The 25,558-nt window shown below is 40.7% G+C and overlaps 1 protein-coding gene across 21 annotated transcripts in view; it reads left to right on the forward strand.

Annotated features, from left to right (window-relative positions):
• Positions 1 to 25,558, forward strand: part of PICALM (phosphatidylinositol binding clathrin assembly protein) — a 120,530-nt gene that overhangs the window by 90,734 nt on the left and 4,238 nt on the right. For 4 of the 21 annotated variants that reach the window (XM_005287533.5, XM_065581697.1, XM_005287537.5 and 1 more), the window contains 8 exons: positions 220 to 327; positions 2,812 to 2,943; positions 3,037 to 3,067; positions 4,094 to 4,193; positions 6,534 to 6,557; positions 9,062 to 9,121; positions 11,507 to 11,611; positions 21,365 to 21,467. In XM_005287533.5, the coding sequence (XP_005287590.2) occupies positions 220 to 327; positions 2,812 to 2,943; positions 3,037 to 3,067; positions 4,094 to 4,193; positions 6,534 to 6,557; positions 9,062 to 9,121; positions 11,507 to 11,611; positions 21,365 to 21,457 (653 nt within the window). In that variant the 3' untranslated portion in view covers positions 21,458 to 21,467. Of the gene's footprint in view, positions 1 to 219; positions 328 to 2,811; positions 2,944 to 3,036; positions 3,068 to 4,093; positions 4,194 to 5,821; positions 6,127 to 6,533; positions 6,558 to 9,061; positions 9,122 to 11,506; positions 11,612 to 21,364; positions 21,468 to 25,558 lie in introns of those variants that run through there. The other 17 variants (XM_005287534.5, XM_065581699.1, XM_065581701.1 and 14 more) reach the window with 10 other exon arrangements.

Consider the following 25,558-nt stretch of genomic DNA (forward strand, 5'->3'; position numbering starts at 1 on the left):
GCAAACCACTACCCAGATACTTTCCTGTGTGCATTTCTACTTCAGGGAGTGATCTGGGCCTTAGGAGGTTTTTTCCATACACTCACTTATCCAGTCATTGCAGCTATTGGATAATACTCAAATCTATACACATGGTTTGGTATATCCTCTTTCAGACAGAAAGTGGAGTTGTGGAACAATTGCTATATAATCCATTTGTACTCTTTATATTTTGTTCAGGGTTCACTCCTTCTCCTGTTGCTCAACCACAGCCCGTAGCTGGCCTTAATGTTGACTTTGAGTCTGTGTTTGGAAACAAATCTTCTAATGTCGTCGTAGATTCTGGTGGTAAGAGAGGCTTTCATTAATATCAATGTAGGCAACAAATGTGCTTTAATCATTTGGCATCTATGGAAGGTAGATCTCTTAAGAACGGCCATACTAGGTCAGGCCAAAGGTCCATTTAGTCCAGTATCCTGTCTTCTGACAGTGGCCAATGCCAGGTGCCCCAGAGGGAATTAACAGAATGGGGAGTCACCAAGTGATCTATTCCCTGTCATCCATTCCCAGTTTCTGGCAAACGGAGGCTGGGGACATTTGTTTCTGGTGTAAACAAATGCAGACTGCTATGAAGAGACTCCAACTGGTGAAAGCAAAGTGGATTTAAACTTGCAATAGCAGCATCTTTCACTTTGTTTGTGTGTCCTTTTTGTATTTTGCTAATTAAAGGGCTGCTCCTTTCTACTGAATATTTTTGTAGGGATTGCTCTCTAATATTTAGAATCACTCCTTTTATTTAGACCCTCATCCTGCAAACACTTATGCATGCAAGTAACTTCACACAGGTTATTTTTTACTACTTCAGTGGGACTAAGCACAAAGTTCAGCACATGCATAAATATTTGCAGGACTAGCCTTAGTTATCTACCTGATCAAAGGCTATATAATTTAAGCTAATATGCCATGAACTACAAAGTTAAATTCTATCTTCACTGTGTAGTGCTGTGAAATTAAAAGGCATTTTTTCTACACTGTTTAACATAATGGCCATACTGGGTCAAACCAATGGTCTGTCTAGCCCAGTATCCTATATTCCAACAGTGGATGATGCCAGATGCTTCAGAAGAAATTAACGGAACAGGACAATTATCAAATGAGGCATCTCCTGTTGTCCAGTCCCAGCCTCTGGCAGTCAGAAGTTTAAGGACATCCAGAGCTTGGGGTTGCATCCCAATAGCCTTTGATGGCCCTATCCTCCATGAATTTACCTAATTCTTTTTGAATCTGGTTATACTTTTGGCCTTCATAGCTTCCCCTGGCAGTAAGTTCCACAGACTGTCTGCACTATATGAAGAAGTACTTTATGTTTATTTTAAACCTGCTGCCTTTTAATTTCATTGGGTGACCACTTGTTCTTGTGTTATCTGAAAGGGGTAAATAACACTTCCTTATTCATTTTTTCCCACCATTCATGATTTTATAGACCTGTATCATATCCCCCCCTCCCCCCCCAGTTGTCTCTTTTCAAAGATGAAAAGTCTGTCTTTTTAATCTCTCCTCATATGGAAGCTCTTCCATATTTCTAATTATTTTTGTTCCTGTGCTTTTTCCAATTCTAATATATCTTTTTTAAGTTGGGGCGACCAGAACTGTATGTAGCAGTCAAGCTGTGGGCGTACCGTGGAGTTATATAGTGGCATTATATTTTCTGTCTTATTATTTATCCCTTTCCTAATGGTTCCTAATATTCTGTTAGTGTTTTGACTGCTGCTGCACATTGAGCAGATTTTTCAGAGAGCTATCCACGATGATGCCAAGATTTCTTTCTTGATTTGGACCCTATCTCTTTCTATGAATAGTTGGGATTATGTTTTCCAATGTGCATTGCTTTGCATTTATCAACATTGAATTTCACCTGCCATTTTGTTGCCCAATCACCCAGTTTTGTGAGATCCCTTTGCAATTCGCTTTGGACTTAACTGTCTTGAGTAATTTTGTATTGACTGCAATCTTTGCCTCCTCACTGTTTACTCCTTTTTCCAGTTCATTGATGAATACGTTGAACAGCACTGGTCCAATTACAGATCCTTGGGGATCCCCGCTATTTACATCTCTCCACTGTGAAAACTGACTGTTTCCTATATGTTAACGGGTTCTGATCCATGAGGACCTTCCCTCTTATTAATTAACCGAAGGTTAACAATTAACCTAAGCTTTCAAATCTGTTTAATTTCTGATTTTTTTTTATTTGTGTTTAAATAATTTGGATAATTAATCTTCTTTTTAGGGCATGATCGTTTTAAGATCATGATAGCAAATTGCCAGTTGGTACACACTTAACAGAGAAATTGGATTTATACTGAGTACTTTTAATTCTTTTCAGCGCTCAGTAGTTAAATCTTTTCTGCTTGATGGATTTTATGCACCTTTGGGTTAGCATTCCTGTGCATTTTTTTAAAAAAGATTTTTTTCTGCAACAGGACAATTTAGAGGAGTTTTGACCTTTAAAACTATAGATGCTATCCTGAAAACCTTCCATACTTGGCATTTGCATCGCAGTCAATAGGAGTTTCTCACACATAGGGTTTGAAGGATCAGTCTCAAAGCAGCTATTCTTCTGTGCCATTAATATCCCTGTTTGCAGTTGAGGTATAATGGCTTTATTCCCTTTATATACTGTAGTTTTGTGCAACACTTGATTCAGTCTTCCATATTTTTAACCAATGTTTTGTAGGACTCCTTACACCCTCCCCCCTTAGTGTAAATGTGTAATCTGATCTTCAGTGGAAGCCTCAAGCTTAAGGCCTGTTTTATATGTTTTATCATTTTAAGGCTTTGATGAATTAGGTGGACTCCTAAAACCAACAGTGACCTCTCAAAACCAGAATCTTCTGGTTGCCAAGCTGCCACCTAACAAGTTAGTATCAGATGATCTGGATTCATCCTTAGCCAACCTTGTAGGCAGTAAGTATTTGTTGGAAATCTTAAGATAAGTGTGTTTGTAATTGTATAAAATGAACAGGCTATTTCAGTAATGTCTTTCCCATTCTGTGGCAGATTTGGGCATTGGAAATGGAACTACTAAAAAGTGAGTGTTTGTTTTTAATCAAACTTGGAAAATTTCTTGGATTTTTAACGGCTTATTCTTGATAGTATTTAGCGCTTCATATTCATAACCACTTTGTGCATACTAATCTTTACAGCATCTCTGAGGAAATCAGTATTACCTCCATTTTACAGAGGAGGAAACTGAAACCTAGCTGACTTGACCCACAGCTACTTGTGGGGTGGGAGCAGGACAGCAGCAACAAAGCTCGGATTAGAGTTTAGGTCTAAATCCTGTTGCTGTTACTGTGTTAATTGTTCTGGACCCTGATGCCTGTTGCTCTTACTTAGTGAATAAAAAATGTAGTTTATTGGTCATTCAGTATGTGCTTTTTAGTATTACAATGCATGCCTACAATAACTAGCAGCTCCTTAACAGACCTCAACACATCCCATTTCCAAACATCTGAAATAAAATTAGTTGTGTGTAGTATCCCATGAAGTTGAAGAAATCTGGGGCGTGATGGGCCAGTAGGAGGCAAGTGAACTCCTGATCCAGAATAGTTGTGATCAGCTTTGATGTTGTACTTAACATCAAGCACAATTAGCCTCAGCAACTCCAGCACCACTGCAAAGAAAAGAATCCTGTCAATCCAGTTAGGGCTGCTGTAGAGTAGTCTGTACACAAACACTGTTCTAGCCTTGAAACCATCCAGGAATTTGTACACATTTGCTCCTGCCCACATTATAATTTGACCTGCAAAAATGGAGCTAATCGTATTGCACTGCATCTAGGCTAAGAAAAGTAGTTGAGTTTAGGTCTGTCTTAGCTAGCTTCTGTTGGCTGAATCTGATCTATGTTTTCCCTAGTCCAGACCAGGTTTACTGTGACTACAACTTGATTTGGTGACTAAGCTCTTAAGGAGTTAGTACTAAGCTCTTAAGGGGTCATTATTAATGTAGATTTTCACCTTGTGGAAACATGTGAGCTTATTTGACTAATGTACTATATCTGAGGATGGTGCAAAGAAAATCTGTTTTCTAATGTTTTCTAAAAATTTATTTGAAGTGATGTAAATTGGACTCAGCCAGGCGAAAAGAAATTAACTGGTGGTTCCAACTGGCAGCCCAAGGTTGCACCCACAACTGCATGGAATGCTCCAACAATTGTAAGTGAATGAAGATTCTGAAGTAGTGAATCTATGTAACTTAAAATATAGGCAAACATGCAATATAAAGGTGTGGAGGTGATGAGTCATTACAGTGGATAGGTTTTGAAGATTATTTGAATCATAAATGGTCAGTTCGAGAATGTATATTGCTATAGTAACAGTAACTGGATGGCCAACTTCATTTAGATTATTATCAGATACGCTGTTTCATTGCATATGACTAGGGCTAAGATTTAGCCATGGGTAATTTTAGTAAAAGTCATGGACAGGTCACAGGCAATAAATAAAAATTCACAGCCCTGTGACGTATCCATGACTTGTACTATATACTCCTGACTAAATCTTGAGTGTTCTGGGGGGGCTCTAGGGGCACAACTGCTGCTCTGGAGGGGGGGTCGCCGGCTGGTCAGGAGGGCAGGGGGACTCTGGGACACGCCCTGCTCTGGAGTGGGGGCTCCAGGGTACCTGCTGGTACTGGGATGGGCCCTGGAGCCCCCGTGCATGCTCCAGGGGCGGCAGTCCAGGACCGCTGCCACTGGTGCTGGGGGGGGCCCAGGACCGCCCAAGATGCTCCAGCAGCCCTGGAGTCAGTCGTACCTGCTGGCTGTCTTCCATGATCTCCGTGGCAGACTCAGACTTACATATGACTTATTCTGTAGCGTGAGTGTGAATTTATATTGTAAACTAAAAGTATGGCTAGGGCAGAAACTTAGGTTGTAGAACATCAAACCCTTAGTAATTATTTGAGTAGGGTAACTTGACTTTTTGGAAATAGTGGTAGGGGCTACTCTTCATTCTGAATGCTGTTTGGAAGTGTGGAAATATAATCCTGTGTGGTGAAGCTGTATGTCATTGGTTTTAAACCTTTTCAAATGGCAGCGTGGACCCCACTGAAAATCTTAGACAAGTCTGCAGACCGCTAGGTTGAAAACCACTGTTCTGTGGTAACCACTACCTTTCGTGGACCCCTTAGCCTGGGGCTCCACAAACTGTCTAAGAACCACTGCTGTATGTCACAACACTGAGCCTGCTCTGTGACTTGAGGCAGGAAGTAGTGCATCTTCTGCTACCTGAGGGTGCGGGAAGTGATGATATAGGGATAGGTGCCTCAGAAATGTTTACAACTACACCTCTACCCCGATATAACGCGACCCGATATAACACGAATTCGGCTATAACACAGTTGGATATAACGCGGTAAGATTTTTTTGGCTCCCAAGGACAGCGTTATATCGGCGTAGAGGTGTAGTACAGTCACACTCTGAAGTGTGTGCTTGCTTTTAATACATGTCTCCACTTAACACCTTCAGTGACCGATCTGATTTTTCTCTAGCTTACAACTCCATTACAGCTAGCATGTCTTGTGGATCACGTGTTTTTACCAAAGTGGTTTGTTCTCCCATCCATTAATGTATGTGTTGAGAGAGGGAGGGAAGGATATACTTGAGTAGCTCCCAGTTATGCTGGTGGGACCTACATGTGTAAATTCTACTCTCCCTTTTACCACAAACTGGAGAATAGTATACGAGTGTAGGAAACCTAACAAAACAAGTGTTTTGAGCTATTATATCAAACGGTATTAAATGATTTTGTGATTTAACAATGAAACACATGATTTGTTACAGATTTGGAAAGAGAAACAATATCTCTCTTCAGGTCATCTACCTGCTCTCATTTTGGGTGGCAGCTGCCAACTCAGATCTTGTATGCAGGTGAAAGTGGTTGTGGATATTACAGTTTCTGTAGTACTCACCTACTACCTGAATGACTTGCTAGCAGTTGGATATTTCTCATGTGCTTGAAAATACTAAATTGTTGTCATAGCAAAATATACAATATCTTTATATGCATCTTGTAGCCTATCATTCCATTTCTAACCAGTTCTTTTATTAATTTTTAAAGACACTGTCAAGGCATCTTGTTTTATACAAAACTTTTTACTCACTATTAAATTGTTTGAAAAAACTTAGGAGGAGGAAATTGGTTTGTTCATCAAATTCTTCTCCACTTTGTCCATTAGTCTATTTATTGTATTGTTGATTCTAAGCGCTGTGCTGCTGCTTGATATTCTTCCTTGTTTTCAAAAGCTTATGTTTTTGGAAAATAAGTGCACACAAAAATAAATGGATTATACAGACAGGTATGAAACCCATCAACCTTGACAGTGTCACTTAAAAAGATTTATTCAATGACTTGAATTACAAGAATTTTTATTTTAGGGCAGACATTAAGTATATTTGTGAACTAAAATGCTATCTGTGTATATTCTGTTATGTAAGTACGTGTTTCTAATCCAGTATTATTGCATTATGTAATTGTTCTCCCTGGGAAATACAGAATGGCATGCATTTTCCACAATACGTAAGTGAAAAAAAACCCAACAGCCTTTTTGCAATCAATTGGCATGCTATATTAACCACTGCTGTAGCAGAATCTCATAACCTTCCTGCTATTCCACATTTCTCATATTAAGATCTTTGGTGTGCAGAAGATTTGAGCTTTTCTTAGCATATACAAATCTCATGGGTGTTTTGCAGGCTCTTGACTCGAATGATGGCATGGGAAATACTGAGATTTTTTTTCCTTGCTTAAAACTGCCATTTGCTGCAGATAGCTGGGTCTGTGTCTGTGCTGCCTTTAATGCATCTGGTAAAGTTTGAATGAAGATAAGTTGTGTGTGTTTGAATAATTGCATGAAATCTCACAGGCTTCTGTTATAATTGGCACTTTATTCACTTTTATTGTAGATCTTGTTTTCAAGTAGGGAGAGACCAATATGTCATTTATGCTCAAATAAACTAAGAGAAAATCCCAGCTCATGATTAAGTTTATAAAGGGCAAGCCATAACTTGTGCATTGTTTTCTTGGAGGAATGCAGTCTTACTCACAGATAATCTTTTTGTATTTCAACAATATTGGTCTTTCCCTGTATTCAGTTTTCATTATGGGATAATTTTAACAGTGGAGGATGTAAAATCTGTACTGGAGCACTCTTAAAAAAATATATAATCGCCAGCATTTGTGTGTATATGTATGTGTACACATACATATAATGTGAATGATTTAAAGAATGTTCAAAGCTTTTTGAACTGAATAATATTTAGATAGTTACTGTGCAATCTAGGTAATTCTTTATACACTGAAACTTGTTCTAATAGCTGCTAGAATGCTAATTACCATTGGCTAGTGCATATTAAAGAGCAGCTGATACCTCAAAAAATTAATGTTCTATTCAGAAATAGTCCTCCTTATATCACACTTCTGGGGTTGGATTGTGAGGGTGAAATTACCTGCCTGTGGAATATTGTTCCCTACAACATATCTTCTTTCTCCAGTGTAGTTCTGAATGTCACAAGTAACAATTACTCCACCACTTTCCTTGAGAGTCTCTTCCCAAATAAAATCTTTGTAATACAAGAGACATGCATGAAAGCGTGATCTTGGAGTTTGTCTGGTTCAATCTTCCGAAGTGTCATGAATTATAATTTACACAGCGAAGAACTGGGATGTCACAAGCAGAGCATTATTAATTGCAACTGAGGGATTAACAGAAGGTGGAGCAGATAAAGATCCCTAGATATCACAGTCTATTGGTACTTGATAAGAACTCAGCTAGATAACGTTCTTAGACAAAGTTCTTGTCTCCATGCCAAAATCTGCCCTAATAAATAGGGTCAGGGGCGTGGAAAGACGAAGGAATATATAAGGAGGCAGAATTGCTTTTAAACAGAATATATCTTTTGCCGCCTCCTGCTTTCTAAGAGGTATCAGAGGGTCTTCATATATGCATTGCATTTTTTAAACAGTAGGGGATATATTATCAGTTTACTGTTGACACAGATAAAGCCTAGTGCAGGGATGCCAGTCTCATTCTTCCACTTCACAGTAGCTGTCATGTAATGATGTTAATTTATATAGACTGAATGGTATTGGTAGTCATTTACCATGTTTTAATTCATTGTAATAACTAGGCTATTCCTAACAATTGAAAAGAAACTCATTTTAGAGTAGCAGATCAATGTTCTGTACCCACTTGTAAATACTGTGGGCAATGTCTGCACTGGGATTTTAGGGCTACCTCTTATCATTGCTCTAGCACAGGTGCAACTCCACCAGTGACCAGCATTGAACTGTGTTACCATGTCACCTAGACCTACTATGAATGGGGTTAGACTGCAAGCTGGTAAAACACTGAAAGCCAGCCAGCATTAGAACTCCCACCATTGCTAGGACTGGCGCAGCTGTATCAGTGCTAAGGTAATGGAGACCCCCCTAATATCTTTAGTGTGTATGTAGCCTGGTTGGAAAAGAGAGAGCTTCTGATGTTCTTACTATAACCGCAGTAACTTTGCCTTTATATTTGGTTCCATTTTTAGAATTACCTGGGCACAGTTCAGTAAAATAAGTAGTAAGTTTTATACTTCATAGGACTCGAGCAGTATTCACTTTTGTCATATAATCATATTGATTTTATTTGTGTATATTATATGTAAATATTTCCTGAATTTCCTATTAAGTACAAAACATACATATTTTAGATCTCTATACATTCTTTAGACTGAAGACTCAGATATCTCTAGGTGGAACTTTAGATTACTGTGAGTCAAAATCCTAACAGATTTGGTCTTGTCTGTAATTTATACATATGTCGAGTCTATCTAGAAACCTTGAGCATAAGTATTGCAATTGATCTGAAATCAGATAAACTTTAACAGAAACCTACAAATGCTAATAGGTGTCAGTTGCTATATTAGTAATATGCTGTCTAGTCAGTGCTCCGTTTGACACTTAAAGGCAATTGATTATCTTGTATGCAACTCAGTCAGTCTTCCATGCAGTTCAGTGTTCTCTCTTTTCTGTGTTAGGCACCGCCTGTAATGGCCTATCCTGCTACAACACCAACAGGAATGATGGGCTATGGAATGGTTAGTGAAATTTCCTGTTACTTAATTTGCCATAAACATGGTTTACTTGTTACTTTTATTATGAGTTAGCTGCAAACATAAAGCATTCTAGGAGCAATATGTCACTTGGCCTAAACATGTTAAGTAAGTTTAATACCAGTTTCTCTTGTTTGTTCTTCGCTGAATCACTCAAATCCCTTTTTTCTGCAGGAAAATAAACTATGGCTCTTAAACCTCATCTCTACCCATTTCTTCTTCACCTAGCCCCTGGATGACTTATTCCATACGTTTAGTGTGTATTGAATGAAGTAGTCACCAAGTTCCTTGTTCATCTTCCATTACTTACTAAATTCTTCCTCAGGTTTTCATCTTTCCATAACTCCGAGAATTCCCCTTTAGCGACTCCCCTTTTTTAATGTCCTTATTGAGGCAGAAGAGTTTTATTGGATGACTGTTAAGGAAATACTTAGAGCTATATTTCAGGAGACTCAACATCATGAAGAAAGAAAACTCATGTAGTTGTATGTTGGTCAGATCTTTGTCTCTAGAACTTCAAATCTGAAGTAGCAACACAAATATATAGAAATCTCGCTCTTCACCCACCATGTATGCAAGACTGACTTGCCATATAATTAATGGTACAAGAAAATCTAATGGTGAAAACATCACAGTAAATTTATTATTGACCCTTAACATGGATGCATCCCTTTTTTGCACTATGCTAGCATTGCTATCACAGTAAGTACTTCCTTGAAATAACAGTAAAAGGTGGAGACTTCCAATTGTCCAGTTAATCCAGATATGAATGGGACAATTCTGTGTAGATTTTAAGAGGAATGAGTGCCACATTACTTAATAAGGAAGGAGTTACATGCACCGGGGCCTGCTCCTGAACGGAGGGAAAAACATCTAAAAATAATTCTTCTGCTAAATAATTGAAAAATCTTTCTCAGTTGTTTTACTAATTAATCAGTGACTATATTTATAAAAATGCTATTGTTAATTCAGGTTTAAAGTTTGCTTAGATAATTAACCATTCCTTCTGAATTTAATTCCCTCTGAACCCTACCAAAAGGCACCCGTAACCACAGTAGCGAAGTACCAAACACAGAAGGAAGGGTTGCACAAAAAATCCTGTATAGGAGTCTACAGTCCTCCACTTAATCCAGCTGTTATTACTTGTTTAAAGCTTCCATCACCTCAGCACCACGATGTGTTCTGGAGGCCTCATAATTGAGGGATGGACTATGTGCAATAGGAGGTTTCCTATCGTGTTCTGAAAACAGTCCAGATTTGTTCAGGATTGCCACAGCTGGGGATCCTTTTCCAAGAATGACAGGTTTCAGGGTAGCAGCCGTGTTAGTCTGTATCCTCAAAAAGAACAGGAGTACTTGTGGCACCTTAGAGACTAACAAATTTATTAGAGCATAAGCTTTCGTGGGCTACAACCCACTTCTTCGGATGCATCCGAAGAAGTGGGTTGTAGCCCACGAAAGCTTATGCTCTAATAAATTTGTTAGTCTCTAAGGTGCCACAAGTACTCCTGTTCTTTTTCCAAGAATGATCACCCTGTTAAACATCCATTAGTGGATAATTACTATTGTAAACAAATTAACCAGGATAGACCTTTGCTGCATTTTGAGGTTAATAGTACCAGGATTTTTCCACTAAACAGTGGCTGAACTGTAATGTAAACACCCATAGTTAGGTCAATATGGTTAAAAAGAGAACAAAATTGATCCACATATTTTTATTGTCATGACTGAGTGAAATGCAAAAACACCCAACATTGATGTGGGGGAAATAAAATTAGAATTAATAAAAAAAAAAAATGTTACCACATGTGTGACTCTTGCGTCTGAACTCTAACCTGACACTATCTTCTTCAGAAAACCTAGACTTCTCAGTCAGACAAATTGGGAATTAATTCATTATCTTGATTTATATACATATTTCATCAGTTCTTGAAAGTGCAAAACAGCCACAACAACGGCATGTTAAATACCCATGCTGTGTAAGGTGACTTCTGCTTTCTAGTACCTCCAACATAATGGAGAGGTGAGAACTCTGTCAAAGCCTCAGTGTTTGTGGTCAGCATGTTTGTGGTGCTAACACAATTTCTTCATATATTATAAACAGCTGCTTCGATGCCCCAAACATTTTGGGGGAAGATTACATAGAAACAGCTTCAGCATCTATACTCCAGCACAAACATGTTATCTAAAGTAAAGGTCTGCAATGTTCATTTTTAGGGACCCTCAGTTTATAGTCCAGTTTCAGAAATCCTTTCCAGTTTTATCAGGCCAAATGCTAAGAGTCACTCCGCGCCCCCCCTCCCCGCCCCCCCACATGTGTTTAATTGTGTTTTGTAATTCTATGCTGTTCTGGATTTTTTTTTTTTTTAAGCCAACACAGATGGGAGGTGTACCAGTAATGACACAACCAACTTTAATATACAGCCAACCTATCATGAGACCACCAAACCCTTTTGGCCCCGTTTCAGGAGGACAGGTGAGTATAAATCCAAAATATTTATATTTACATGATCCTGGAAATTGGTTGATAGCCAGGCCACAAATAGTTTGGTGTCTTATTTACACCCTCACTGTTTGTTGTAATGATGGTTTTGTCCTGTAGTGTGGTGGCATGTGGAGTCCATTTCCATTGTGCTATATAGAAAAGGGATTGCTTCTCAGCTGCTTATTAAAATTTTGTGTCAACAAATTCCTGTTCTGCAAAAGTAAAGTAAAAGGATGGCATTCTCAAGGGTCAGTTCCCTGAAGGAGGTGGTGATTGATGTCTTGCTTCCCTTTTCTTTAGATGAATGGTGATAGTAACTATTTTTAGTCTTACTTTTGTGCATCCCCTTTAATCACTAAGCTTGTGTTCCACTGTATCTCACTCTCATGTTGTTCATTGCAGCTTCTCCTGGAAGCATATCATTATGCAAACATGTTTCATGCCAGACTCCTGAATTGCACTCCAATGCTACCTCTTGTATTCTTAAACTCATACTTTTCACAAGTAAAATAACACAAGGCTGATATAGCATAAGCCCTTTTATTATAGCTGTGTGTGTCAAAATTGCAGGTAATTCCAGAGGTCAAATTTGGGCACCCAATATAGGCTTTTGCAAATCTGTGAAAGATTTCAGCATCTTGTGTCACAATGTAGTCCTGACCTTCCAAACTCTAGGAACCACATTCTCCCCATGCCTCCCAGAGATTCTACTGACCCCTTTTTCTGAGTGTGCTGAATGTACTCGCTCGCCTGTGTTAACTGCAGAGTTTAAAGCTGACCAGCACCTCTAAACCAGTCTTCGGCTCAGAGAACTAACGTGCAGATTTTAAAGCCTGGATGGATCCCCAGTTCTGCCAAACACCGTGTCTTTCCAAGTTTTTGTGTGTCCCCTATCGCACATGGGGGATAGATTCATGTTCTATTGTATGTACGTACATAAAGGATACCTAGTTTCTGTTGGCAGTTTAAAAAAAAAAAATCTTGACTTTCACTGTTGAGTAATGGATTGTACCAAATAGGGACAGCCTCTGATTAATCTGTCACACACTGCCTGCTTCTGTACTCCATTGTAGACATCTGAGTAAAAAAGAAGCCAGTATATTCTCCCCTTCTGTGTTCATATTAGCTTGTCTGATGGAAGCCTTGCTTTGAAAAGTGAGTACAGGCAAATAAGTATTGGAGTTGGGTTTGCACCCTTTTTTCTCCTGATCTATGCCACTTCTTTAGTTTAGTCCAGAGCACGTTTCCATCTCATAAGAAATCTCATCCTCTTATTCAAGTTAAGATGGAATTTTGAATGAGAGGCTCTAAGGGAAAAGTTTTCCTGTGCTTTTGTTCCAACCTTTGAGAGGACTCTAAAACAAGAGAGGTTGCTTTGAGGAAATCATGTCCACCTCCATAATATTAGAGGACATCTAAATTTAGGGATGTCTGATCTTCACAGGCTGGTGGGATTAAATACTGAAGCTCTAAATTTTTTACGTTCCAATTAAATGAGTTTTTTGGTTAAGAAAGCTAGCTTTTTTCTTTTCATCTGAAAGTAGCAGTGATCGGGGGGTGCGAGGGGCTAGAGCATACTCCTTTTGCTGCAGAGAACTTTGCCTTTTTATCATTGATCACGATGGGCCATTTAAATATAGATGTACTATATTATGTAACATGGGGTAATATGTGTTGTCACATACAGAGAAATGCATGTGTGTGTAAATAAAACGTGCCTATATACGAAGTATCCATATTTTTAAATTACAGCGATTAGATGTCTGTCTGCCACTGTTAATATTGCTGATGTAGTGACTCTACCTGGTTCCCTTGCTCCTTGTGTTTAGGAACACTGCAGCGGCAGTGCTCATCAAGGAGAAGGGCCTCACGTTGTATTGCAGTGCTTTGCCCCTCATCCCAGGTTGATCAGAGTAGCTATGTTCACATTCAGCCTCACCTCTTTGAAGTGGGGACTTTGGAGTAAAAGGAAGACATGATGATCTGGGAGGGGCACTGTCAGATACAAATGTGGTTTTCAGTCTGAAGAAATGTTTTCCCTTTCATTGTTTCTTTTGGGCATATAACAGCCCTCTGTGTATAATCATTATCACAGTTCTCCTGTCTAGTCAGTCAGCATCTCTATGGATCTTTTATGCAGCACTAAGGATGGAAAGAGATGTTTTTTAAAATAGGAAAATATAGCTATTAGGTATCAGGGGGTAGCCGTGTTAGTCTGTATCTACAAAAACAACAAAGAGTCTGGTGGCACCTTAAAGACTAACAGATTTATTTGGGCATAAGCTTTCGTGAGTAAAAACCTCACTTCTTCGGATGCATAGAGTGAAAGCTACAGATGCAGGCATTATATACAGACACATGGAGAGCAGGGAGTTACTTCACAAGTGGCGAACCAGTGTTGACAAGGCCTTGTCAACACTGGTTCGCCACTTGTGAAGTAACTCCCTGCTCTCCATGTGTCTGTATATAATGCCTGCATCTGTAGCTTTCACTCATAGCTATTAGGGTGCCTCAAAGATAGGTGTACTTCATAGTCAATTTGAAATTTAGTGAAATAGAAAGTCCTTTTAAAAGCAGAAGCAAACTTTACTTCTTGCACATTTATTCTGTCACTTGAATGAATTCAGTTCTAGAGTAAACATGTGTTTAGATTTAATGTGAACTGTTAAAAGTGCAACCCACCCATTCCCACTGACCTTGCAGGTCTTGGGGCTGGATTGAGACCCAGCTGACTGCCATAAAGCGGGGGGGAGGGAGGAGGGGAAGGAGATGAGAGAATGCAGTTGCAAGTGGGCAGTGTGCTTAATCTGGTGACTTGTAGGTTTCCTTTAACCCTCATATTGGACTAAAAATCACCCAGCTATTTCTGTATTGGGGTCTTGGAGACCCACAGTATGTCAGAATTGGGAGGGGGGGGGAACACATGGATGCATTTAAAACTGACTTTTTTATAACCAGTGAACTATAAAACTATGAACAAGTTAAAACTTGGATAGATTCAGAAGCACACTACACAGCGTTTGTTGGGTTTAACTGACCCCAGGATGTTTTTGACAGATTGCATTTTTGATGTGTTTTTCTGTCTCCTTCTCTGGAACAGATGTAACAACTTTCTCGGTTTTCAGGCTCTGGGTCAGTGACCAGCACACTAGACACTTCTTCCCTAGAGCCCTGAGGCAAGGCTGCAGTGATTCTCTCCTGCACCAGGGTCTGCACCATTTCTGTACCCAGGTCCCTGGGAAACAGCCGGGTCTTACTCAAAGATTTGTTATGCCACGTGAGATTCAGCAAAATCCAAAGTCTATGTGCATTCAGACATGCAATGTGCATGTGCAATGCAGTGGTGAATCTTTGTCCCAGCAACAGAATCTGCCAAATGTGGGTTTGCCAAAAGAATTTATTGACAATTGTGGCTTCCCCAGAAAACTCATCCTAGCAAGCATAGGTGTCCCAGAAAATCAGTTTGATGGTCTCTTCTGCAGACTATTGTGATAATACGTGATAATATGTGAGGCAGATGTTATCTGCGTTATTGCAAATCCCCAAGACCCTTTTGTGGCATTTTTTTGAAAAACAAAAACCACTGAAACTATGGGAAAAACAATGCTGAAAGATTCATGTACTCGTATCATAACTGCTGCCTCAAAATAAAAACAAACTGATGCTGGAATACCTGCATAATTAATTTGAGGTCTAACTGACCCCAATAACCTTTTGTGACTTTTTTTTGCTATGCTAAAACCACAACAGGTATACAGACAAAACCAGTGCTAACTGTTGTTCTCATCATGCTTTGAGAATACTTAAAGAAATAAAAGGCACTGGTTTGCTTATCATGTTTTACTTAAATTTTTGTACGTTTGGGGTCCAAGAGATCCCCGAAGACCTTATAATAAAATAATTTAAAAAGAATTAATGGAGATATCCCATCTCCTAGAACTGGAAGGGACCTTGAAAGGTCATCAAGTCCAGCCCCCTGCCTTCACTAGCAGGACCAAGTACTGATTTTGCCCCAGATCCCCAAGTGGCCGCCTCAAGGATTGAACTCACAACCCTAGGTTTAGCAGGCCAATGCTCAAACCACTGAGCTATCCCTTCCCCCTTGGAAGTGTAGTACTTTCATTTTCCCCAGTGATTAACATTGAAGGGTCTAACTGACCCCATTACCTTTTTAATGACTTTTTTCCCCCAAAACCTCAGCAGGTAGGATGATAAAACCAATGCAGAAAGATGGACTTCACCCTAGTTTGAGAATGTGTGAAGAGGCACAGGTTTGGCATGAAAATTTTTATTTACATTTTTGTGTGTTGGGGTCATATAGACAAAACATTAGGAGTTGCAGTTTCTTCAGAAACTATTGATTTTACTGGAAACACATCCTTTTGTTAGGCATTTACTGTGCAACTAAAGAAAGTCTGACACTGGCCCAATCACATCTGTTTGCAGTTGCTGAGTTTTAAATAAGTCTGAGATCAATAAAATCTTAGAAGGAAAACAAAGGCTTGTTGTGGGGGCCTCTTCACCATGCTAAATAGGGACAGTGTTGGCTGTAGATATTTAAATAATTCCTGAGTTTGACTATAATAGTCTGTTACACTAGAAAGATTGTATATTTAGAGTTTCAATGATCATTTCTATATTTGGGCTTAGTTTTCATAAGATCTTTTTTTGGTGATATGTTGGCAGGGGTTTTGTTAGTTGAGCTGCACAATTGGATTGCTCTGAAGTGAGGCTTATTGCTTGTTAACAATTTATTGTGTTGCAAAATAAGCTATTGGTTGATGCTTACTAGGCCACAGTCAGTGCCATGAAGGTGATGCCCACTGCCTTTGGTCACAAGATGTATTCGACAAATACCTTGAACACTTTGCTCCCTGCTTTCCCTGTCCATTTGTATGTTCATTCTTCACAGCCTTTTCTCCCTTCCTCCATTCCTCTTCCCTTAAAGCACACTAATCCAAATATCTATTTTGGCTTTTACCTTCTATACAGCCCTTGGAAAACTGCTTCAAAGTAGTCACCATAAGGCCATTCATTAATGAATTGTTTGGGCAATATGCCTAGCTAATTATTGGCCCATTAACAAAAATATTTCAGTTTTTAATTAGATAATAGTACTGATCTTACCATTAGATGAAATAGCAAACAAGCCAAATGTTAGGGTTTAGAATTATTTGCTCTTAAAAGTGCCTTCCATGGGAGGGACGGGACCTATTCTCCCCAAAACACTTTTTTCCCCAGTTTACTTTAGAAAATTATAATTAATATTCCCTGAAAGATTCTGGTGACTGGAGAAGTGATGAAAGTCTGATATAAGTCAAAACAATGTAAACTGAGTAATTGAGCAAGAAAGTAATTTTTACTTAGACTGTTTTAGACTGTTTTATTAGTTAGTTTTATACCTATTAAGCTTCATTGACTAATGAACACATTGGAGCCAGGATATCTTGGTTAAAAATTGAACTCCCCTTCTCTTGAAGGTAAGGAGTGAGAAGATTCACTACACAGTATTGTAGCAAAACCTGGGAAGACCAGACTTGATATTCCTGTTGCCTATAAGAAAAGCAGAAGAATAAAAAGGGAAAGATTTTTGTTTTTATTTAAACCTTTCAGATTGCCTTTATTCTTCAAACAGTAGTAAAAAGGCACAAGCCAAGCCTGACTTCTTAAAAATCTGTGCATGTCACTTTAAATAACCAAGTAGTGTATATGATGGTATAAACTGTACAGTACAAAACAGTGCGGAATCAGCATTATAATCTTCCATGTAATGTGCCACCACACTGCTCAGAAAACCTTCTGCACAAAAAAAAGTATACAAGAGCCTGACTGTGTTCGTGTCTCCTTAGTATCAGACTACTGTGTATTTGCCAGGAGTCGAGATAGTGCATTTGCAGTAACTTGGATGACCCCAACATATAGCTATAAAAAGGGAAGCAGATAGGTCCATCTGAGTCTTAGTAGAAACATGAAAGGTCTGCTTCAGCTACAGTTAAGTAGCAAAACCCATCAGATATTTATATGGCATTGCATTGTCTCCAGCTAGGTTTTTGGTTTTTTTTTATAGTCGAGCGCTTTTTTTAATTCCAAGTACCAACTGCACTTCTCTTGTCTCTGGCCACTTCCATCAAAGTTGCTGCCAGTAAAAATCCTAGAAATTAGACATGATGCATACCAATGCCCTGGAGGGTCAGTGCAACCAATATATATTGACCATCTAACTAGACCTGGTAAAATGTAATATTTGGGGACTTCAGTGATTTGCATAGAAACTAATTAAACTGGACAAGATTTAGAGTTAGTTTCTTTGCCCTTTAAACCAGTGTTTCTCAAATCATTATCTTCAAGCGTTGAAAATATTATTTAAAGAAAAATCCCCTACTCCCTGCACACCTTTACTTTTCAAAGCCAAGTATTCTGTCAAGCTCTCAAGCACACAGATATAATATAGGCTTGTTACACTGATATTCTTTTAACTCAGTTTTATGGTAAATGCGGTGGGAGGAGGCTTGAACATTTTTTACTTCAAATGATTTGCCATTTTGAAACAGTTGAGAAGCACTAAAAGGAGATGCTAGTCACAGTTTAGCACTGAGTTACACACAGCAGTTCAAGAAGTTGCTGTAGTTGTGCCATTAATAGTAACACAATTTAAGTTCAACACTTTTGGAGGAGCAAAGGTACCAGGAAACTTACATGGTGTCAGTACTTTGCCTCTATGGGCTGGTCTACACTGGGGGGTGGGGTGGGGGTCAATCTAAGCTACGCAACTTCAGCTATGAGAATAGCGTAGCTGAAGTCGACGTATCTTAGATCGATTTACTTCGCGTCCTCATGGCGCGGGATTGACTCCCCCGTGACTCCGCTTCCGCCTCTCACTCTGGTGGAGTTCCGGAGTCGACGGGGAGCGTGTTCGGGGCCCGATTTATTGTGTCTAGATGAGACACAATAAATCAATCCCCGATAGATCGATTACTACCTCCGATCCGGCAGGTAGTGAAGACGTACCCTTAGACAGGCAGAGAATAAGAATCATCAATTTTCCTCATGGTAAAAGTTAAACAGCAGGATGCTTCAAGGTTCTGTGTTAGGACTGGAGTACGTTGTGTAGTACATTTTACAGTGAAAAGAGGGTGAACGGTATGGTGGCAAAACTTGCAGATGACACAATTTAATTGAGTAAAGACTGACGAAAACAGTAACATCAGAAGGACAAAGAGTTTTTTAAGGTCAGGCTTGACAAAACCCTGGCTGGGATGATTTACTTGGGGATTGGTCCTGCTTTGAGCAGGGGGTTGGACTAGATGACCACCTGGGTCCCTTCCAACCCTGATATCCTATGATTCTAAGCAAATGCACAAAACAATGGCATATGAAACTCAATGTTGACAAATGCAAAGTCATTCACATAGGAATAGTGTGAACTACATATGCCTAACTGGTTTCTAAATTAGCTTTGAAACTTGGGGGAAAGATCTGGGTATCATTGTGGACAGTTTAGTGAAGACATCATTATGTGCAGCAATGGTCAAAAAAGCCAACAGTATCAGGATACATTAAACAGTGGGATGGAAAATGATGTGGAAAATATTACATCATTGTGTAAATCAATGGTATTCCCTTAGCTGAACTTACTACTATGTTCAGTTCTGGTCAGCCCATTCCAAAAAGGATATTGCAGTAATGGAGGGTGGGACGGGGAGCATACAGAGATGGGCAATAAGAATTAGACATGGAAACACTAGAGTAACAGAGTGAAAAAATTGATTGTTTAGAGATGAAGAGGGGGCATGATAATTAAACAAAATAATGGATCATATAGAGAAGGGAGATCAGGACTACTGTTCACCCTTTCTCATAATCAAGCACAAGGGAACATTCAATGAAACTGAAAGATGACACATTTAAAACCATAAAAGCAAAATGAATTCTGGCAATGTACAGCTAACCTGTGGAACTCATTGCCATGAGATCACTGTCAAAAGTTTAGCAGGATTCAAAAAAGGAGTAGACTTTAGTATGGTGACAAGAATATCCAGAATTCTAATAGTAAAGATTTTAAGAAGCCCAAGAGTTTTGGAAGAGACATAAACCAACTTCTAATAGTGGGGTTCAGGAAACAACTCTATTTGTGGGCAAGTTATTCCACAACTTCCTTCTTTTATGGATTTTTGCATCTTACCCTGCAACAGTTGGTACTGACCACTACTGGAGACAGGATTCTGGGCTAGGTGGACCACTGGTCTGATCTAGAGTGGCATTTCCCATCTTCCTATGTTGTAAGTGACCCAAGCACTTTTTATCAACAAAAGTGCACATTACTGTGGAGTGAATATAAGGAGATAATACACATCATTGGCAAAGAGGAGGGTTTGTGATAAATATAAGCTATAGTTGAAAACTAATAAGGATTTAACTGCTTGACAATGTCAGTGTCTGGGAATCCAGAAAAGAGACTTTAGTTACTACTGCTACTAGAACTTGTAGGTCCTTAGCCCTTTCCAGTAAGAAGAGATGTTCTAGAATTCCTGCTTCTACAGGGGAATATATATGGAGATATACCTATTTCATAGACCTGGAAGGGACCCTGAAAGGTCATTGAGTCCAGCCCCCTGCCTTCACTGGCAGTACCAGGTACTGATTTTTCCCCAGATCCCTAAGTGACCCCCTCAAGGATTGAGCTCACAACCCTGGGTTTAGCAGGCCAATGCTCAAACCACTGAGCTATCCCTTCCCTCTACTGAGCTATCCCTCCCCCCTCTAAGCAAGAGTTTAGAGCCAGCATTTTAAAAAGTACCTTTAACTTATTAAAAACATTGGTCTAATCTATGCAGAAAAACGATGCAGATTTAATTAAATTGGCTTAGATACTGATTTAGTTAAATGGGCACAATCCCCTTTGGTAGTGGACACTTGGTTCAATTTGAGAGAGCCCTTATTGACGTAGTTTATGTCGGGAAGGTGTAAACTTAATTGATATTTTTAAAACACACTTGAAACCAAATAAGCGTCCACTGTGCAAGAGGTTTGCACTGATTCTGATTTCTAAACCAACGTAGTCAAATAGTACAATTTACTATTTAGGCCTTGGCTACATAGAAATCTTAATACTACAGTCTATTACTAAACCCTATTCTGTTAAACTCGCACTGGAGTTTAGAACAGGGTCAGAGCTCTAATGAAATGTAGGCTGCTAGTATGTTGTTCACAGCCACAAATACAGTTGGTCAATGTGTAGATTGTAAAACCAGATGCCACTGCTTTCCCTGTGGTGGCTCTGCGTGGGCATAGGGAATTCCTGAATTCTAACCCCACTGCTGACATTCCTATTGTGACGATGAGCAAGCCTTGTAATCTCTTTGCCTTGGTTTGCCTAGCTCTACAATGGGAAGAATATTAGCCTGCGTCTCAGGGTGGGTGTCACTAGGCCTAATGTTTGTAAAGTGCTTTGAAGGAGAAAATCACTATGTAAGTGTGAAGTATCGTGAACTTGGGTTGACACTCCACCCAGAATTGTTCCCTTTACCAAGAGTAGGGTAACACCCAGCTTGTTTCCACATTACACATACCAGCGAACTGGTCTTCAGCTTCCCATGCAACCAAATGTCTGGTTTTAATAATCCATTTCTGTCCACAATGCCTTTTTTAGATCCCTCCCCCTTTCATTACATTTTCTGCTTTCATATTCTGTCATGCTGAGACCTTTTTTCTTTCTTTCCCTCTCTCTGTCGTCTTCTCTACCAGCTGTCTGCAGCATCCAGCCCTTCCAGTCAGAGTCCTCACAGAGCCTCAGGAAAGGATCCCTTTGCAGAGCTCTCTCTCCAGGATTTCTTGTAAAACAACTTAGGTATTGCTCACTATTCTGGGGAGATGGTGGTTTTTATAAAGTGAAAGATCATTTAAAGAGACAGTTCTATTTTCTTGGAAACCTATATAGTTCTGTAGTGATATTCATTAATACACTAAAGTTAGTGTCGCACTGGGGCATTGTGGAAGTACCAATTGATTAGTGTACTCCTGCTAGCTGCTTTGTTAGACATGACATATCTTCACTGCATCTACTCTAGGGCAAAACCAGGAAGAATCATTTGATACTTGCCAGGAGCTCCCTAGCCTTGCAGAACTTTATTTTTTTCTTGGAGCTTACAGAGCCAGTTCATTAATTATATATGTTAAACCCACATTATTGTTGAAGGAGTTTTATAGTATATGACTGGAAACCCTGAATAATGTGGTTTCTTCTTCGAGTGATAGTCCCTATTGTATTCCACTGAGGGGTTATATGCATGCGCCATGCACTCAGGGTCAGAGCTTTTGAAAGTAGTACTGTTTGGTGGTCCGCATATGCGCCCTGTGCCAACTCGTGGTCTTGCCTGAGGTGATAAAGGACATGGTGTGTCACCAGCATCTCCAGTTCCTTCACACCGCCGCATGGTCCAAGTCAGAACTTCTCCTCCGTTGTCCTTGTGATGCACTTTTCAAAACTATCCTTGGTACTCTTAGTAGTTTAGATTTCTTAGTTGTTCTGCATTTACTTTTTGTTTTCTGTTCGATTCTTCCTTTCGTACCGGATTTAGGAGTTGGGACGCGGCTTCAGCAGGGTTTCCTGCCAAACTTTACCTCTTCCCTCCTTGGGGGAAGCCCACATCGTGTCCAGGTGCAGTATCTGCCTCTCCTTACCTGTTGTATTTGGGAGAACTGGACTCTCCATCTTAGGAAACACCTTATGGAGTCTGCCATAGGATTCACATCAGAACCTGGCCACGGAGCCCCCCCCATACATTGGCCTGAACAGACGAAGAGTGCCTCCTCTGCCACGGAACCCCCGTTAGGCTCTGTCAGTACCAGTGCTAAGAACCTCATGCTGGGGCCCAGCCGTGAACAAAGGAAGCAAGTACGTAAGCATGGCAGTAAGTCTTCCTCCAAAACTTTGAGTTCCGGCCCTGAAGGATCCATGTGTTCCAAGTGTCACAAGAACAAGAAATGGCCATCCTGATCACCGGATCCACCAGTACTGATCATAGACGCGGCGACTTTGCCAGCGTCCCGTGAACCATCCATCTCCAGACACATCCGCCTAATACTGATTCCTCCAGCGGAATGGATGCCATTGACCCCTGGGAGACTCAGAGTTGCCCTGGATCCCCACGAGTTATTCGCACCAAAGGGACTTAGATGTTCATGACCACCGATCTGGTCACCAAGTCGAAGGGACCCTTCACCTGTTACGCTCCTGCTGACTCCCATTCTGACAGTCCTGATTGAACCACCATTTGGTGAGGTTTCTGACTCTTCTGATTCAGATGAAACGGATGGTCAACACAATCCACCACTCCCATTCCAGAAGCATGACTACTGGAAGATTCCAATGGCAACATTCCCCACCTTGCCTTACCTGCAGAGTTGGTTTCTGGCACCGTTGTCTCAGGCTACACAACAGCAGGGTCAACCGGGTTGGCCATACTGGAGTTCGTGGCCACAATATTCACCCTCCAAACAGTCCCACTCAATCCGGGAGTACTCCCCCACTTCACCACCACAATCCTTGTCAAGTAGGTGCTCCAAGACAGCACTGGATGATGCACTGATTAGCCCAACTCAAACAGTACTGATAGATCTGAAGAGGCATCCCTCATCTTCCCCGGATGCAGCCGCCTCTTCAATCCGTTCTCCCCACCAGATGGCTATCACCAGTTCCAAGAATTGCTGCAGAAAATAGCTAACACTCTACAGATTCCCTTAGCGGAGGTACAAGACTGTCAATGCCACCTGCTTGACATCTTCGGTACCAACGAGAGTGGTCTTGCCAATCAACGATGCCATCCTCCAACTGGTACACAAAGTATGACACACCCCAGCCACGTGTCCACCCGCCCAAAGGGGGCTGAAAAGAGATACTGTGTCCCCACCAAAGGGTCAGAGTTCCTGTTTTCTCATCAACCATCCAACTCATTCGTTATCCAGGCAGCCTCAGAACATTTCAAAAAATGCCTCCACCCCATCCAATACAATGGGTAAGAGAATGGACCTCATGGGCAGAAAGGTCTTCTCGGCGGACTCCAGTTTCATATTTCAAACTACTTAGCCCTGATGGCCAAATATGATTTCATGAACTATGGGCGATTGGCAGAGTTTGCAGACAAACTACCACCACAGGATCGCAATCAATTCCAGGCAGTGTTGGAGGAAGGCAAGTTACTCATCAGATCCATGCTTCAGCAGTGGACTCCACAGACACAGCCTCCCATGTCTTGGCAACAAGGATCATCATGAGGAGGGAATCCTGGTTACACTCCTGGCTTCCCCAGGAAGGTGCAAAACACTATAGAAGACCTCCCATTTGACTAATCGCACCTCTTCAGTCAGAAGACAGACAAGACCCTACACTCCCTGAAGGACTATAGAGCCACTCTAAGATCTCTGGGCATCTACACAAAAACACCCAAGAGGAAATTCTACCGCCCGCACCAATCATATAATTACAGGGCCACACAGCTATTCCACCAATATACCTATTAGCCGCCTCAAAAGCACCCTAAGGTCCACAGGTTCTGTCAACCTACATCAATTGCCCAGCCATCAGTGCAGTACACCCAAACATCACATAAATGGTATTTAAGTGCCTTAACTGTCAACCACTCCATACACCAATGCCCATTTCATCTATTCCCTTTGGAGGACGCCTCAAACTCTTCCTGCCAGCATGGAAAACCATAACAGCGGACAAATGGGTCCTAGATATTATCCAGAGTAACTATGTCATAGAGTTTACAGTGACACCTCCATCTCACCGCGATCCTCGATCTGCATGCATGAAACACACAATGACCTCCTCCAACTAGAGGTAGACTCCCTACTGCAGAGGAGAGCTGTGGAGCTAATCCCAGACTCCTTTCAAGGAACAGGGTTCTACTCAAGCTACTTCTTAATCCCTAAAAAGACTGGAGGGTGAAGACCGATATTGGATCTCCGCCTCAACCGCTCAATTTCCAAACCAAGATTTTGTATGGTCACACTTGCAACAATAATTACCTCCTTAAAAAAAGGCATCTGGTTGATAGATATACAAAATATCAATATACTCCCAACTCTTAGAATGTTCCTGAGGTTCAAGGTGGGGATTTGGCATCTTCAATACAAGGTCCTACTGTTGGGACTCACCACTGCCCCACGAGTATTCACAAAAGTTTTCTTGGTAATGGCAGCCCATCTCAGACGTCAAGGGATCCTTGTTTTTCCCTCTCTAGATGACTGGCTGATAGCAACACTGTACAAAGCAGCAGCCCAGGAGTCGACATCCCAACTGCTTCTACTCCTCTCCTCCCCGGGTGTCAGTGTCAACGTCAAAAAATCAACTTTAAACCCTACACAATCCCTGGAGTTCATAGGAGCTCTCATAAGACAAGACTTCTGCCTGAACTTATCTACCAAGGGAAAGATTCCAGACAAGGACGGATTAATCACTTTGGTATCCTCCTCACATGGCAGCCTGTATATACGTCACACCCTTCACTTGCCTACACCTGCACTGCCTTCAGCTCTGGCTACAAAAGGTCTACTCCCCCATGCATCAATCCACATGCACACTGCTCCACATGCCATCAGAAGATTTCTCCTCTCTCCAGTGGTGGATGAACCCACTACAAGTCTGATCAGGGATGAGCGTCCTCCCATCCTTGCCCACCATGATAATCATACGACACATCCGTCACAGGCTGGGGCTCCCACATCGGCGATTGCATGACACAAGGCCCCTGGACAGCATGAAAGTCCAGGATGCACATAAACATATTGGAATTCCAGGCATTACGCAAAGCTTGTCAGGCGTTCCTGCCAACCATCCGAAACCAACACATTCTTGTCATGTCAAGACAACACCACCACAGTCTTCTACATAAACAAGGGGGACAAGATCCGAGCCCTGTGTGCAGAAGCTAT

This window comes from Chrysemys picta, chromosome 1 (genome assembly GCF_011386835.1).
Source record: "Chrysemys picta bellii isolate R12L10 chromosome 1, ASM1138683v2, whole genome shotgun sequence".
Lineage (NCBI taxonomy): Eukaryota > Metazoa > Chordata > Testudines > Emydidae > Chrysemys > Chrysemys picta.